Here is a 14,661-nt window from a genome sequence, read left to right as displayed (position 1 = left end):
TGATTAAGCTGTATTACTAAATGTCCAATGTTACATGAAAGCTATAAATAACTTCATACTTTTAGTTTTTTAAAATTTGCTTTTCTTGAAGTAATAATATTCTGCTTCAGTTAATAAAAGTAATGTTGGATCTGCCTTTGTGTTTAATCCACATAATCTTTCTGCAAATTAGAGATGGCAAGTAAAAATCGAATCAGTAGAACTCTAAGCATGTCTTGACATACCTGTCATCAACACTGACAACTCGAGAGGAGCACTCACGACGCTGGGCTAGGTATCAACATTGTGATTTTGTGACTTGATTTTCCTTTTGTGGTATAAAATGCTGTTTCTGTAAAAGGCTTTCAATATTTGCAAAGGAATTCATATTCTGGGACACAAGGCATCATTTACTATTGGTTTTAAACAACAAGACTGCACCCAACACTGCACAGACATATCTACTCCAATGTCCAAAAATAATTGCCACATCAAAAAGAGCTTGTCCCTATACTCTAAAGCATAGTCTTGGGGATAGGGGGAATGGAAAGTGGGAGAAAAGGGGTAATCATGTTCAAGAAGTAATACACTCCCTTCCTTATGAATATAACTGTTACCCCTCCATATATCACCCTGACAATAAAATTTAAAAAAAAAAAAGAGGCATGGAAAAATAAGGATACATCCTTGTGCAAAAATAACGATACATCCTTCTTTAGAAAAAAAAATAAATTAATTTTAAAAATAAAGCACAGCCTTTCTTCTTTAAGCTTATAGTTGATCTACTGGTTTAAAGGTACAAATAACAATGCAGGTAGGGCTGGGAGCATGGCCTAGTGGCCTAGAGTGCTTGCCTAGCATGCACAAAGCCCTGGGTTCAATTCCTCAGTGCCACATACACAGAAAAAAAAAAAAGCTAGAAGTGCTATGGCTCAAGTGGTAGAGCTCTAGCCTTGAGAAAGCCCAAGGACAATGCCCTGGCCCTGATTTCAAGCCCCAGGACTAGCAAAAAAAAAAAAAAAAAAAAGGAAAGAAAGAAAAGAAAAAGAGAAAAAGAAAGACTGCTGGGTAGTTAGTTCACGTTAGAATGTTAGATGGCTAATGCCTGCTCCAGTAAGAGGATAAAGTAACAGAAGACCAAACTAAAAACAGTAACTTAGAAGTGTTCCTTTCCTCTTCTTAAACTCTTTAAAAAAGGCATTTCTTTCTATACTTTCCTGCAAAGTCCAGTTCTTCCTTAGTACTTTCTATGTTAATGGGGACCTGAGGAGCAACAAATACTTTATCATTCACCACTGAGAGAGAAAAGTGATTCAAGTCTATGTATTTTACTTGGGGAGAAACAACTTTCCTTCATGACAGTGTTTGTTTTTTTCAAGTCAGGCACAGTATTGCATGTTTATAATCCCAGCCAGTAGAAGATGATGGTGGGAGGAGTAGTGAAGCTTAAGACCAACCCAGGCAAAACAAAATGCTCAGGAGACACAAAGATGGGGGAAGGGGAAAAGAAAATAGAAGGTAAATAGAAATAGATTACCTGCAACTATGAGAATAGAACAATGAAACCTGTTGAAATTATGCTGGAAAAGAAGGAAGATGGGAGAGGATAATGAGCGAGGGAGCAATATTGAAATACACTATAAGCCAGGTGCCGGTGGCTCACACCTGTCATCCTGGCTGCTCAGGAGGCTGAGATCCAGGGATTGTGATTAAAAGAAGGCCTGGCAGGAAAGTCCATGACACTCTTATCTCCAACCAATTACTCAGAAAAAGCTGGAAGTAAGCCAGTCGAGGCGGCTCACGCCTGCAATCCTAGCTACTCAGGAGGCTGAGACCTAGGCTTATAGTTTAAAGCCAGCCTAGCACTAAAGATCATGAGACTTTCATCTCCAATTAATCCCTAGAAAACCAGAAGTGGGGCTGTGGCTCAAGGAGTAGGGTGGTAGCCTTGAGCTGAAAAGCTCAGGGACAGCACCCAGGCCCACAGTTCAAGCGCCAGGACCAAAAAAACCCCAACAACAACAACAAAACTAGAAGTGGTGCTTTGACTCAAGTGGTGTTGTGCCAAGATTGTTCCATGTTCTGGGAATGACCCCCTCCCCCCTTGTGTAGGGCCCATGTACTTGAACCCCAGGTGGTAACAGCTTGGTGCTCAGTGGTTAGACACCTGAGCTCTGATTCGACCAGTGGTTTGAGTCAAATAGCCAATCAGGCAATTGTACTTTCCCTATAAAAGCAGTGGAAAGTTCTTGCTCAGGGCCTTTTTCAGCGTTGCCGTCTGCTGGTACAGGGAGGCCCAAGTCTAGACTCTTAAATAAAATGACCCCTGCTTTTTAGCTTTGACTGTGGCCTCTGGTGGTCTTTTAGGGGTTCTAGGAATTTGGGTACAACAGTGGTAGAGCATGGAACAAAAGAATCTAAGGGACAGCACTTAGGCCCTGAGTTCAAGCCCCAGGACCAAAAAAAAAAAAAGACAGTATAAAGCTAACATTAAAATAAAAATTTAAAAAAGGGCTAGGAGCTTTGCTCAAACTGGTAGGGTACTTGTCTAGCATGCTCCAGGAACTGGGTTCAATCCACAAACTGCCTTTTACTCCTACCTAAGAAAGAAACTAACCTAAGAGACATACTGAGTTTTAAAATCTTAAGGCCAAAATACTTTGAGAAAACGTAAATGAAATAAAGAACAGTAAATGAATACACTATGGCTCTTTAAGAAAAAAAAAAATCAAAGAAATCTTCTAGCACCTGGTCCAAATGAAGCAGAAACTGAGAACATTTTCAGTTCTTTAATTTGGAATTTATTTTATTGTCGGTTGTGGGGCTTGAACTCTGGGCCTAGACACTGTCCCACACAAGACACTGTCTTCTGCACAAGGCTACCGTTCTACCATACTGAACCACAGGGCCACTTTTGGTTTTCTGTTGGTTAATTGGAGATAAGAGTTTCAAGGGCTTTCGTGCCCCAGCTGACTTGAACTGAAATCCTCAGATTCAGCCTCCTGAGTAACTACAATTACAGGCACGAGCCACTGGCACCTGGCTTAACATGTAATCTTTTTTTGGGGGGGGCGGGAGGTTATGAGGCTTGAACCCTGGGCCTGGATGTTGTCCCTGAGCTCTTCAGCTCAAGGCTACCACCCTACCCCTGGGCCTGGGCATTGTCCCTGAGCTCTTTAGCTCTACCGCCCTACCCCTAGAGCCACAAAGCCACTTCCCCTTTTCTGGTGATTAACTGGAGATAAGAGTCTCAATATCTGTAGTGCCCGGGCTGGCTTTGGCTTTTAACCTTGATCCTCAGATCTCAGCCTCCTGAGTAGCTAGGACTACAGGCCTGAGCCACCGCACCCAGCCTTAACATGGAATCTTGTGCTAACTTTTTAGCATAAGTTCTATATTCTAGAAGAACTTATAATAGTAGTCCTCAAAACTAACAGATGATTATAATGTTAAATCTGTAATAGATTTTGATAGAAATAAGCAATAATCCTTTAATATTACGATGTGAAACATGTTAGGGAATAAATTTTTGATACAACTATGTAATTTGAAAATAAATAGCCATTGATATATTATGCATCAAATTTTATTGCCTTTTTATGAATAGGACAAATATGGTATTCAAAATATATTTTCTTGCATTTTACAGAAGAAAAAGTAACTGAAGTAAAATTGAAGGAATTGTTGAACTTCAGATAAATGTTTCTTCAAAACAAGAGATACTAGTTCCTAAAAGAGTCCTCTAAAGTTAAAAAAAGATTAAGAAAAACGTTAAGCTATTGAACTACTATCATTTTTTTAAAACTACATGTTTTTTAATGGACATATGTTTATATTTTCAGATAATAAACTGAGTCTCCTCTCCCATAAAAACCCAGGAGACATCATGATATCTAAATTAGGCAAAACAATAAAAGTTTCCTTTTCATATTAAAAAAACAAAAACTTTTTGAAATCTAACTCTACCTTAACTTTCTGAGAAAACTTTTTAAAAGGAATAGTTCATCTGAAAGCAAAAAGTTGTTCATATGACTTTCAAAAGAAGAAATACATTATGGAATGTGCTTATAATAATGACAAGTACAACCCAAAACAATGACCTAAGAATTCACAGTATCAGCCGGTCCTCACCTCCCTCCTGAATTACCTGACCAACAGAAGTTTGGCTTTGTTGTTTCAGAAAGCATTGTTTTTTACATTCCATCAATTGTTCAAAATCATGCCACATTTTCGCTTGTTTCATGTTTGGACCGTGACTTTCTCGTACAGCTTTTTGCTTTTCCCGAAGTTTCTACAATGAAAAAGAAATAATCTGGTCACAGAGATACACTTCCAATGCTATAAGTCAAGGTAATATGGCATGTCTTGTCATCTAAGCAATAGGCAACTGGCTAATTAAATTTAAGTTGGATATAGGATATCCTAAAGAGAAAACCAGGAGAAAAAAACAGGGCAAATACAGGAGAAGAGTGACATTATCTCTTAATCTAATTTATATGACTGAAAGCCCTCTGTATATCATCTTTACAATAATAATTTTAAAATTTAAAAAGAAAAAAAGGACAGGAAAATGTAAAAAGAAGAGAAGGAAATAAGAAAGCGCACCAGGAGAGCAGAACAAGTGAGAGGGCCTGAGTTTCAACTTTGGCTTTATCACTAGTGGTGAACAATGTTTCTTGGGTCTCAGTTTTCTCAGCTGTCAGTTAAGGCTAATAATAGAAGATAATACAAATTATCTGTCTTATAAGACTTTTTTCACATGATAATAGAACAAATACTTCATAAATTATCATATGCTATGTTATTATTATTAAATGCTGTATTTTAGCTTGAAACACTGTATGATCTATTTATGTTCAAATAAATCATATACATATCTTCCTTAGGGAAAAGACTGAGATTATATTTTTTAATTTATTTTAATACTGAGGTTTGAATTGAGGGCCTTTGTGTTTGCGGCTGGCTCTCTACCATTTGGTGAGAGAGCCATGCCTACAGTCTTGCTTTTGCTGTTTTGTATTTTGGAGATTGAGTCTAGCAAATTTTTTGGTGGAGCTAGCCTAGACTTGCAGTCCTCCAAACTTCAGACTCCTGAGTAGCAAGGATTACTGGCATGAGTGGAGCCAGTGAAGTCAGTAAAGCCAGTGATTTTTAAATAAGCCCAAATTTTTATCACAACCAAGATGGTTCCACTGCCCAAATTATTTAATCATTGAATCTAAAATTATAAATAGAAGTAAATTTTCTTCAAAATGTAATAGCAAATTAAGAAATGCTGACTACAAGGAGGGTCAATACAAAGCCAGACAAAATGAGAACTATGGTAGAGAGAAAAAGAGAATGGAGAAGGAAGGAGGAAGAGGATGGGAGGAAAGGGAGGGAGGGAGGGAGACTAGGGCAGGAAAGAAAAGAGGGGAAGGAGAAAGAAGGGGAGGGGAGGGAAGGGGAGAGAAGAAGGAAAACAGAGTAGGCAACAATGTGCATATAAGGAAACACAGTGTGACCAAAATGCTATCTACATGACCATCAAGTGTGAGAATATCGCCAGGAGGGACAGAAAAACAAACAAAGACAGGGAAGCTCTGGAACATCCTCCTTTCCTCTTTTAGTACATGGTGGATCTACCGTTGATCTATGCGTGCTGGTGGCGAATGCTTGCCCAAATAAGAAGATAAACTAAGCTAAGGACCAAATTCAAACCCCTTACTAAATAATGTTCACTAGAGTATGGACAACAAAAGCACTTAATAGTAAACAACAAGAGAAAACAACAGAATTTTAAAATATAATTCTAATATACTCAGCAGTTTCTTTGTTTTGTTTTGTTTTTGTGGGTCATAGGGCTTAAACTCAGCATGGGTGGGGTTATAGGGCTTGAACTAGTCCCAGGCGCTGTCCCTGAGCTCTTCAGCTCAAGGCTGCGGCCTTACCCATGAGCCTAGCCCCACTCCCTGTTTTCTGGAGATTAATTGGAGATAAGAGTCTCAGGTCCTTTTGTGCATGGGCTGGCTCTGAACCTTGACTCTCAGATCTCAGCCTCCTGAGTAGCTAGGATTATAGGCATAGGCCACCACTTTTTTGATTCAACATAAGGCATATGAATACATATACTTAAGTTCATATTTATTAATAACTTTCTCTTACAACAGTTTATCCTTATAAACTGAGATAAAAACATTTGCAAAGACCATCAAAGCTGGCCAAAAATTTTAACAGCCCCAATTATAATTTTAAATTAAGATTAAATTTAAACTCTATTTTTTCTCTATTTTTCCCTATTTTTTCTTATATTAGCAGAATAATTTCCTTGTCAAGCAGCCTAACAATCTATGAAAGTTAAAGAAATATGGCCAGGCACGGTGGCTCACACCTGAAATCCTAGCTAGTCAAGAGGCTGAGATCTGAGGTTCAAAGCCAGCCCAGGTACTAAAGTCTCTGGGACTCTTAATCTCCCAATTAACCACCAGATAACTGGAAGTGGCTCTGTGGCTCAAGGGGTAGGTAGGTAGGCTTGATATGAAGAGCTCAGGGACAAGGCCCAGAGATCAGCCCCATGACCAACTCCCTTTACTCCCCCCCCAAAAAAGTTAAAGAAGCAAAGAGAATTTGGGTGTTATGTCAGAAATATTAATTTCTAGGCCTGAAACCTTTAGCTTTATAAGTGTAACTGACTAGTTTGTAATTTATTTATTTTTGCCAGTCCTGGGCCTTGAACTCAGGGCCTGAGCACTCTCCTTGGGATTTCTCAAGGCTAGAGCTCTACTGCTTGAGCCTCAGCACCACTTCAGGCTTTTCTCTTATGTATATGGTACCGAGGAATTGAACCTGAATCTTTATGCATGCGAGGCAAGCACTCTACCACTAGGCCAAACTCCCGGCATTGTAAATTGTTTTGAAATTTATTATCACTTAGTACAGATTTACTTTGTTATACCTGACATGAGTTGGGACAGTGGAAGGATGGGGATGTCCACTCTGCTCTGGTCTAGAGTGGGCACCTGTTGTCACTGTGAAAGGTGAGCTGCATACTGAGTTTGCATGAAAAATACAATCTACTCTAGAAGTGAGATAATTGAAGGCTGTGTTTCTGACAGCCTAGATAGTGAGGAATGAGCTAGTCATTGGCTCATTTTGATTAAAAATACCTGGTATCAAGCCTGATGCCAGTGGCTGACGCCTGTAATCCTATTTTATTTTATTTTATTTTATTGTCAGTCATGGGATTTGAACTCTGGGCCTGAGAGCTGTCTTGAGCTCTTCAGCTCAAGGCTATTGATAGCCTTACCCCTTGAGCTCAGTGCCACTTCCAATAATCCTAGCTATTCAGGAGGCTGAGATCTGAGGATCATGGTTTAAAGCCAGCTGGGGCAAAAAAAAAAAAAAAAAAAAGTCCATGAGTCTCTTATCTCCAATTAACCACCAGCAAGGGGTAGAGCACTGCCTTGAGCTGAAGAACTCAGAGATAGTGCTCAGGCCCTGAGTTCAAGCACCATGACCAAAATAATAAATAAACAACAAAAACATGGTGTCAGATTGCTGCTACCACTTTCCTCAAGAACCTGCAGTAAAATACTACATTGAAAGGAAGAGCCCAGGTTTCGTTTTTGGTCCTGGGGACCAGAAATGGGTACAGGCTAAACATGTGCTCCTTTCCCCCAAAAGAATAAACAAATTGGTTTAGCAATTAATTTGGGGTCTTCAAAAGGTTTCAAGGTTTGTTAAATATTTCTGCACATACCAACACCCATCCAGATGCTTTTCAAAACAAGAAAAATTAGGGCCGGGAGTTTGGCCTAGTGGTAGAGTGCATGCCTAGCATGCATGAAAACCTGGGTTTGAATCCTCAGTACTATATACGTAGAAGCTGTGGTTCAAGTGGTAGAGTGCTAGCCTTGAGAAAGCCCAAGGACAGTACTCAGGCCCTGCGTTCAAGGCTCAGGACTGGCAAAAACAAAAAATAAAACAAGAAAAATTAAACAATGTTCCTTAACATGATGTCTTTGGGAGGGAGTCAACTGATAAATGCTAAAAACCTAAAAATCTCTAGTTAAAATACTGTACAAATAGTGTATATTTGTAAATCAAATACATGCTTTCATACATGAAAATTCTTTTTTTTTTTTCCTTTTGAGAATGACATGCCCCTATAAGGGAATTGAATAGTTAGAATTCACAAGTTTTCTGATAAATGGAGAATTAGCTTTGGAAGGTTTCCTTTTATTTACTTGTTTGTTTTTATTTTTGTCAGTCCTGGGGCTTAAACCCAGAGCCTAGACACTGTCCCTGAGCTTCTTTTGCTTTAGGCCTACCAATCTATTGCTTGAGCCACAGAACCGATGCTAGCCTATTCTGTTTATGTGTTACTGAGGAATCGAACGCAGGGCTTCATGCCCTCCTTTTTAAAAAATTAATTAATTAATTAATTAATTTTTGCCAGACCTGGGCGTTGAGCCCAGGGCCTAAGCACTGTCCTTGGGTTTTCTCAAGGCTAGAGCTCTGCCACTTGAGCCACAGCACCACTTCTGGCTTTTTTCTATGTATCTGGTACTGAGGAATAGAACCCGGGTCTTTATGCATGCTAGGCAAGCACTCTACCACTAGGCCAAACTCCTGGCCCTTTATTTTTTAACCTACGCATTATATTAAGTATTTGCTCACTGGGCCAGGAGTGTAGTCTAGTGGTAGAGTGTTTGCCTAGCATGTACGAAGCCCTGGGTTCAATTCCTCGGTACTGCATACACAGAAAAACCCAGAAGTGGCATGGTGGCTCAGGTGGCAGAGCACTAGCCTTGAGCAAAAAAGTATCTAAGGGGGCCGGGAGTTTGGTCTAGTGGTAGAGCTCTAGCCTTGAGAAAGACCAAGGACAGTGCTCAGGCCTTGAGCTAAAAGCCCAGGACTGGAAAAAACAACAACAACAACAAAAAACAGCAACAAAAAACCCGTGTCCAAGGACAGTGCCCAGGCCTGAGTTCAAGCCCTAGGACTGGCAACAAACAAAGTCTTTGCCAACAAATCACAAAGAATAGAGGAAAGCTTTTTAGAGAAATTATTGATTCTAGGTTTAGGATAGGAAATGTACAGGATAAGCCTGGAATACTGTGTCATATCAGGAAGTAAATCACAAAAATCTATTAGGGCTTCTTTGAAAGGATTCAGAGCTTGATATGGTGGTATATGCCTATAATCCTAGTGCTCAGGAAACTATGACAGTATTTAGAATTTGAAGCTGTCCAGGGCAACATAGAGAGTTTGAATTTTGTGTTAAAGGTTTATATGTCAGCCTGATGATGGAGCTCATGCCTGTAAGCTTAGTTACTCAGCGTTCAAAGCTAGCACAGGCTGAAAAGTTGAGACTGTTATCTCCAATTAACTACCAAAAAAAAAAAAAAGAAAGAAAGAAAAGAAAAGAAGCTGGAAGTAGAGCTATAGAGCTATGGCTCAAGTGACAGAGTGCTAGCCTTGAGCATAAAAGGTCGGGGACAACACCCAGATCCTGAGTTTAAGTCCCTGAATGGGGAAAAAAAAATTCATTGTAGGGCTGAGGATGCAGCTCAGTGATTTACATGCTTGTCCAATACATGCAAACCCTTGTGTTTGATCTCTCTCAACTTCACAAAAAATACAGATATGGATTTTTTTGGTTTTGAGATCTGACCACACATGCTAAGTAAGCAAGTGGCCTATCTCTGAGCTACAACTCTAGTCCCTGTTTCTAACAAAGCATCTTTACCTTTGAAAGAAATTAACAATTTCCCTTTCAAACTACTGTCTTTGAGAAGAAGTATGAGATCCTACTCATGAACAATATGCCATAAATAATTCTTACCTTTCCAAGGTTTTCTTGTTCAGTAATATTTTTGGTATACTGTTCCCTAGAAAGTTAACAAAAAATTATTAAGATTTCACTTGCTTAAACTGATTTAATCATAAAACTAATTATAAACTAACATCTATGTAACTAGATAAAGCAATATATTTGGTAATATAGCTTAAGGGGCTGGAATAAAAATGAAACCTATTATCAAATACTTTGTCTTTCTTCATCTTCAATCAGTTATTTCAGTAAATAGTAATTTAATGGGTACAGGCACATTTCATATGAAATTACATTAAAAAATTAAGATGTTAAACATTATTTCTGATTAATCTACTCTTAAGATGACAGTCTTTTTAGTTAAACTTATTTTTTTTTTTTTTGCCAGTCCTGGGCTTGAGCTCAGGGCCTGAGCACTGTCCTTGGACTTTCTCAAGGCTAGAGCTCTACCACTTGAGCCTCAGCACTACTTCTGGCTTTTTTTTTCTATGTATATGGTACCAAGGAATCGAACCCGGGTCTTCATGCATGCTAGGCAAGCACTTTAACCACTAGGCCAAAGTCCCGGCCCAGTTAAACTTATTTTTAAAGAAGTCTGCAGTGCGCTTGTTGTATCAGGACTTGAGCTGAGGGCCTTGGGCTTTCATGCTCATGACTGGTGTTCTACCACTTACAGCCATGCTGATAGTCCACTATTTTGCTGGCTAATTGAACGTGGAATTTCACAGATTTTTCTTCCTTGGATTGGTTTAAAACTGCCATCTTTCTGGATTTAGACTCCTAAGTAGTTAGGATTTATAGGCATGAGCCATAGCATGCAAGAAAGATGTACTTTTATTTTTTTGTTTGTTTGTTGTCCATGGGGCTTGACTTAGGGCCTGAGTGCTGCCCTGAGCTCTTTTTTCTTAAGGTTATTACTCTGCTACATTGAGCCATAGCTCCACTTCTGGTTTTCTGGTTTCCTTGAGAAAAAGCAGCTCACAGTTCAAGCCTCAGGATCAGGAAAAATAAAGTCTATGTTTTAAACATGTATCAGTGAGTTCAGAGAGTAATCAACACCATTTTTTATTAAAAAATTTATTAACATTGATTTTTACATCATATTTCAAATGACAATCAAAATCATTTTTATTCCTAATATTCCTGTCATGTGCAGCTATATTTTAATATACATGGCACATCTTGCTAGACAAATAATCACAAAATTGTATAGAAATAATTATTTCCTTCTTTTGCCATTTATATTGATAACTTGGAAGAGACAAAAATTATTTTATTTTTTTGCCAGTCCTGGGGTATGAACTCAGGGCATGAGCCCTGTCCCTGAGCTTCTTTTGCTCAAGGCTAACACTCTATCACCTAAGCCATGGTGCCACTTCTAGCTTTTTTTCTGTTTATGTGGTATTGAGGATTGAACCCAAGGGCTTCGTGCATGTTAGGCAAGCACTCTACCAGTGAACTACATTCCCAGCCAGATAAATTTAGATTCTTTTTTTTTTTTTTGCCAGTCCTGGGTCTTGAACTCAGGGCCTAGGCTCTGTCCTTGAACTTTTTCAAGGGTAGTGTTCTACCATTTGAGCATAGCACCACTTCTGGCTTTTTCTGTGAATGTTAGACGGAGGAATCAAGCCCAGGGTTTTGTGCATGCTAGGCAGGCACTCTAGATCTTTTTGCCTTTGTTACTTTTTGAGTAAGGTTTTATATATATTCACTAGCTTGAATCATGATCCACCTATTTATACTTTCCACAAAGCTAGGATGACAGGCATGCACGATCACATCCAGCTATTGACTGAGGTGGAGGGTCTCATGTTTAAGCTTAGGCTGGTCCGAATCTCCACCTCCTGTGTCATTAGGATGATAGGCATCAGCTACCTGCACCATGCTAACTATTCCCATTTCTTAGGATTGGCCACATATGTTTATTAGAGCAAAGTCTACATTCAATGAAAAGAAAATCTAAATAAGGACATTTTTAGTTTCGTATGTGAGAGTAGGAGTTTTAGAAAAAACAATCATTCTATTTATAGTACACTTTCGGTCTGGCTTGTATTCCAGTGCAGTATATAAAAAAATTCAGACTCTTAAGAAGCTATTTCTTAGATTCCTTTCTATAATATTTGTGTGTGTGTGTGTGTGTGTGTGTGTGTGTGTGTGTGTGTGTATCTGTGTCTTTTCCACTTAAAATCTCAAAGGTTAATCCAATGCTGGGGTTTTTATTGGATGGGTTTTTGATTTAAATTGTGATGATGGGCAAAGAAAGTTTATCCTGTTCAATTATTGCATTTTATTACAAGTAACAATTCAACTATAAAGTTTTGTTGGTTTTTTTTTTTTTTTTTGCCAGTCTTGGGCTTTGGCTCAGGCCCTGGGCAGTGTCCTTGGACTTTCTCAAGGTTAGAGCTCTACCACTTGAGCCTCAGCACCACTTCCAGCTTTTTTCTATGCATGTGGTACCAAGGAATTGAACCTGGGTCTTTTTGCATGCTAGGCAAGCACTCTACCACTGGGCCAAACTCCTGGCCCTATAAAGTTTTTTTGTTTTTTGGGGGGGATTTTTTTTTTGGCCAGTCCTGGGTTTGAGTTCAGGGCCTGAGCACTGTCCTTGGGCTTTCTCAAGGCTAGAGCTATACCACTTTAGCTACAGCACCACTTCCGGCTTTTATTTATGTGGTACCAAGGAATCGAACCTGGGTCTTTGTGCATACTAGGCAAGCACTTCACTACTAGGCCAAACTCCAGGCCCCTATAAAGGTATTTTTAAAGACAGGATTTGATTTACTATAGCACATCACAAGCCAGAATTACCAAAAAAAAGTCACCATAAAAAAACTAAGTAGTATTTGTACACCCTAGGCTGTGGCACACTGCAATCATATAGTTTCTAGCTAAAATGCCTAATTGGCAGACACATGATGAGAGTCCCAGCCACTTGGGGCTTTAAAAGGAAACCAAGTTAATGCTTATAAAGGAGCAATAATGAATTATACATATTCCTGGGGGAGGTGAGGGGCTAATGAGTTATTGCTTAATGATAGGAGAGTTTCTGTCTGGGTGATGAAAAAGCATGGAAATGGTTGGACAGCATTTTTTTTTTTTGCCAGTCCTAGGCTTGAGCTCAGGGCCTGAGCACTATCCTTGGACTTTCTCAAGGCTAGAGCTCTACCACTTGAGCCTCAGCCCCACTTCCGGCTTTTTTTTCTATGTATGTGATACCGAGGAATCGAACCCGGGTCTTCATGCATGCTAGGCAAGCACTTTAACCACTAGGCCAAACTCCCGGCCCCTGGACAGCATTTTCAATGTAATCAATGCCACTAAGTTCTAGGCTTAAAAGTGGTTAAATTGCCTGGTGTGGTGGCTCACATCTGTAATCCTAGCTATTCAGGAGGCTGAGATCTGAGGATCAAGGTTCAAAGCCAGCCGGGGCACAAAAGGATCAGAGACTCATCTCCAATTAACATCTAGAAAACTGGAAATGGGGCTTGGCTCGAGGGTAGGGCAATAGCTTGAGCTGAAGAGTTCAGGGACAGTGCCCGTCTGAGTTCAAGACTTATGACCCACAAAAAAAAAAGTGGTTAAATTGTAACTTTTGTTTTATATGAGCACAAACACACACACACACACACACACACACACACACACACACACACACTCTCTCTCACATAAATAGCAAGCAAAGAAGAGAATTTATGTGTTCCTACTTAGCAGGAAAGGAATATCCAGAAAATACCTGAAAAGATTCAAATAATTTTTTTTTTTTTTTTGCCAATCCTGGGCTTGAGCTCAGGGCCTGAGCACTGTCCTTGGACTTTCTCAAGGCTAGAGCTCTACCACTTGAGCCTCAGCACCACTTTCGGCTTTTTTCTATGTATGTGGTACCGAGGAATCGAACCCGGGTCTTCATGCATGCTAGGCAAGCACTTTAACCACTAGGCCAAACTCCCAGCCTCAAATAAAATTTTAGTACATATTTAAATATCCTAAATTTATAGAATCTTATGTTATTTATAAAATTTTTATAGATGAAAAACATTAAATAATATAAAAAATATGACATGCCTAATTGCCTTCCTCTTTTCTTGTTGATCGGAGGAAACATATGCCTTCATCTCGTCCATAGCACGACGAAGTTGAACTTCTAGGTCCTAAATGGGAAGACGAGTTTTAAATGGGAAGATGAGTTTCAAGGAAGTCTTTGATACAGAACAATCCCGGCAAAAGATTTCAACCCATTGTTTTTTGGTCTTACCTTAATCATACAATTTGTGTAATGGTATTTACTTTCTTCTTGAAGACATTCTTCCCGAAGTCCTCTAACTTCCTACAACATGTCATTTTAAATGAGCAATGTTACTTAAAGTATAAGACAAATGCAGAGATGACTTTAAACATACAATAAAAGATCAACCATCTGACTCTCTTTTGATTTTTAAACATATGCAATTGTTCTAATTTTTAAAAAGGTAGCAATCTTTTCTAGAAACTTTTTTTTATCACTCTAAAATCTGTAGGTTCAGTTATTCATTATTAAGGTCTACTGTGTGCTCACCACCATCTAAGTGCTGGGGACACAACAATGAATGAGGCAAACAGGTCCTCGTTGATTTGTTCAAGTGAGGAGACTGGCATAAACAAGAAAATGTATAATGAAGGATATTTCAGATGAGCATGAAGAAAAGTCAGAAAAAGGATAGGCCAGAGAGACAGTTTAGGCTTACCCAGAGTAGAGAGAGTCAGAATAATAGGTAGGGTGGTCAGAGAAGCCCATCAGGAAGAGGTACATGATGAAAGGAAACAAGCTAGGCAAAGAACGAGGGGCAGAAGTGAAGATGGGCTCAGACTGTTTGTAGTTCAGGAAGAAGGCC

General features: G+C 39.2%; 1 protein-coding gene across 3 annotated transcripts in view; it reads right to left on the bottom strand.

Moving 5' to 3' along the window:
- Nucleotides 1-3,549: 3,549 nt before the first annotated feature.
- Ift81 (intraflagellar transport 81) overlaps nt 3,550-14,661 on the bottom strand; it is a 54,131-nt gene continuing 43,019 nt past the window's right edge. For 2 of the 3 annotated variants that reach the window (XM_090320030.1, XM_090320031.1), the window contains exons 16-20: nt 14,046-14,117; nt 13,856-13,941; nt 9,806-9,851; nt 4,127-4,270; nt 3,550-3,721 (exon numbers count right to left, since the gene is read on the bottom strand). In XM_090320030.1, coding sequence (XP_090176156.1) covers nt 3,671-3,721; nt 4,127-4,270; nt 9,806-9,851; nt 13,856-13,941; nt 14,046-14,117 — 399 coding nt within the window. In that variant the 3' untranslated portion in view covers nt 3,550-3,670. The other variant, XM_090320032.1, reaches the window with a different exon arrangement.

Source organism: Megascapheus bottae, chromosome 28, assembly GCF_031878675.1.
Source record: "Megascapheus bottae isolate mThoBot1 chromosome 28, mThoBot2.hap1, whole genome shotgun sequence".
NCBI lineage: Eukaryota > Metazoa > Chordata > Mammalia > Rodentia > Geomyidae > Megascapheus > Megascapheus bottae.
This window is presented reverse-complemented; position numbering and strand designations above follow the sequence as displayed.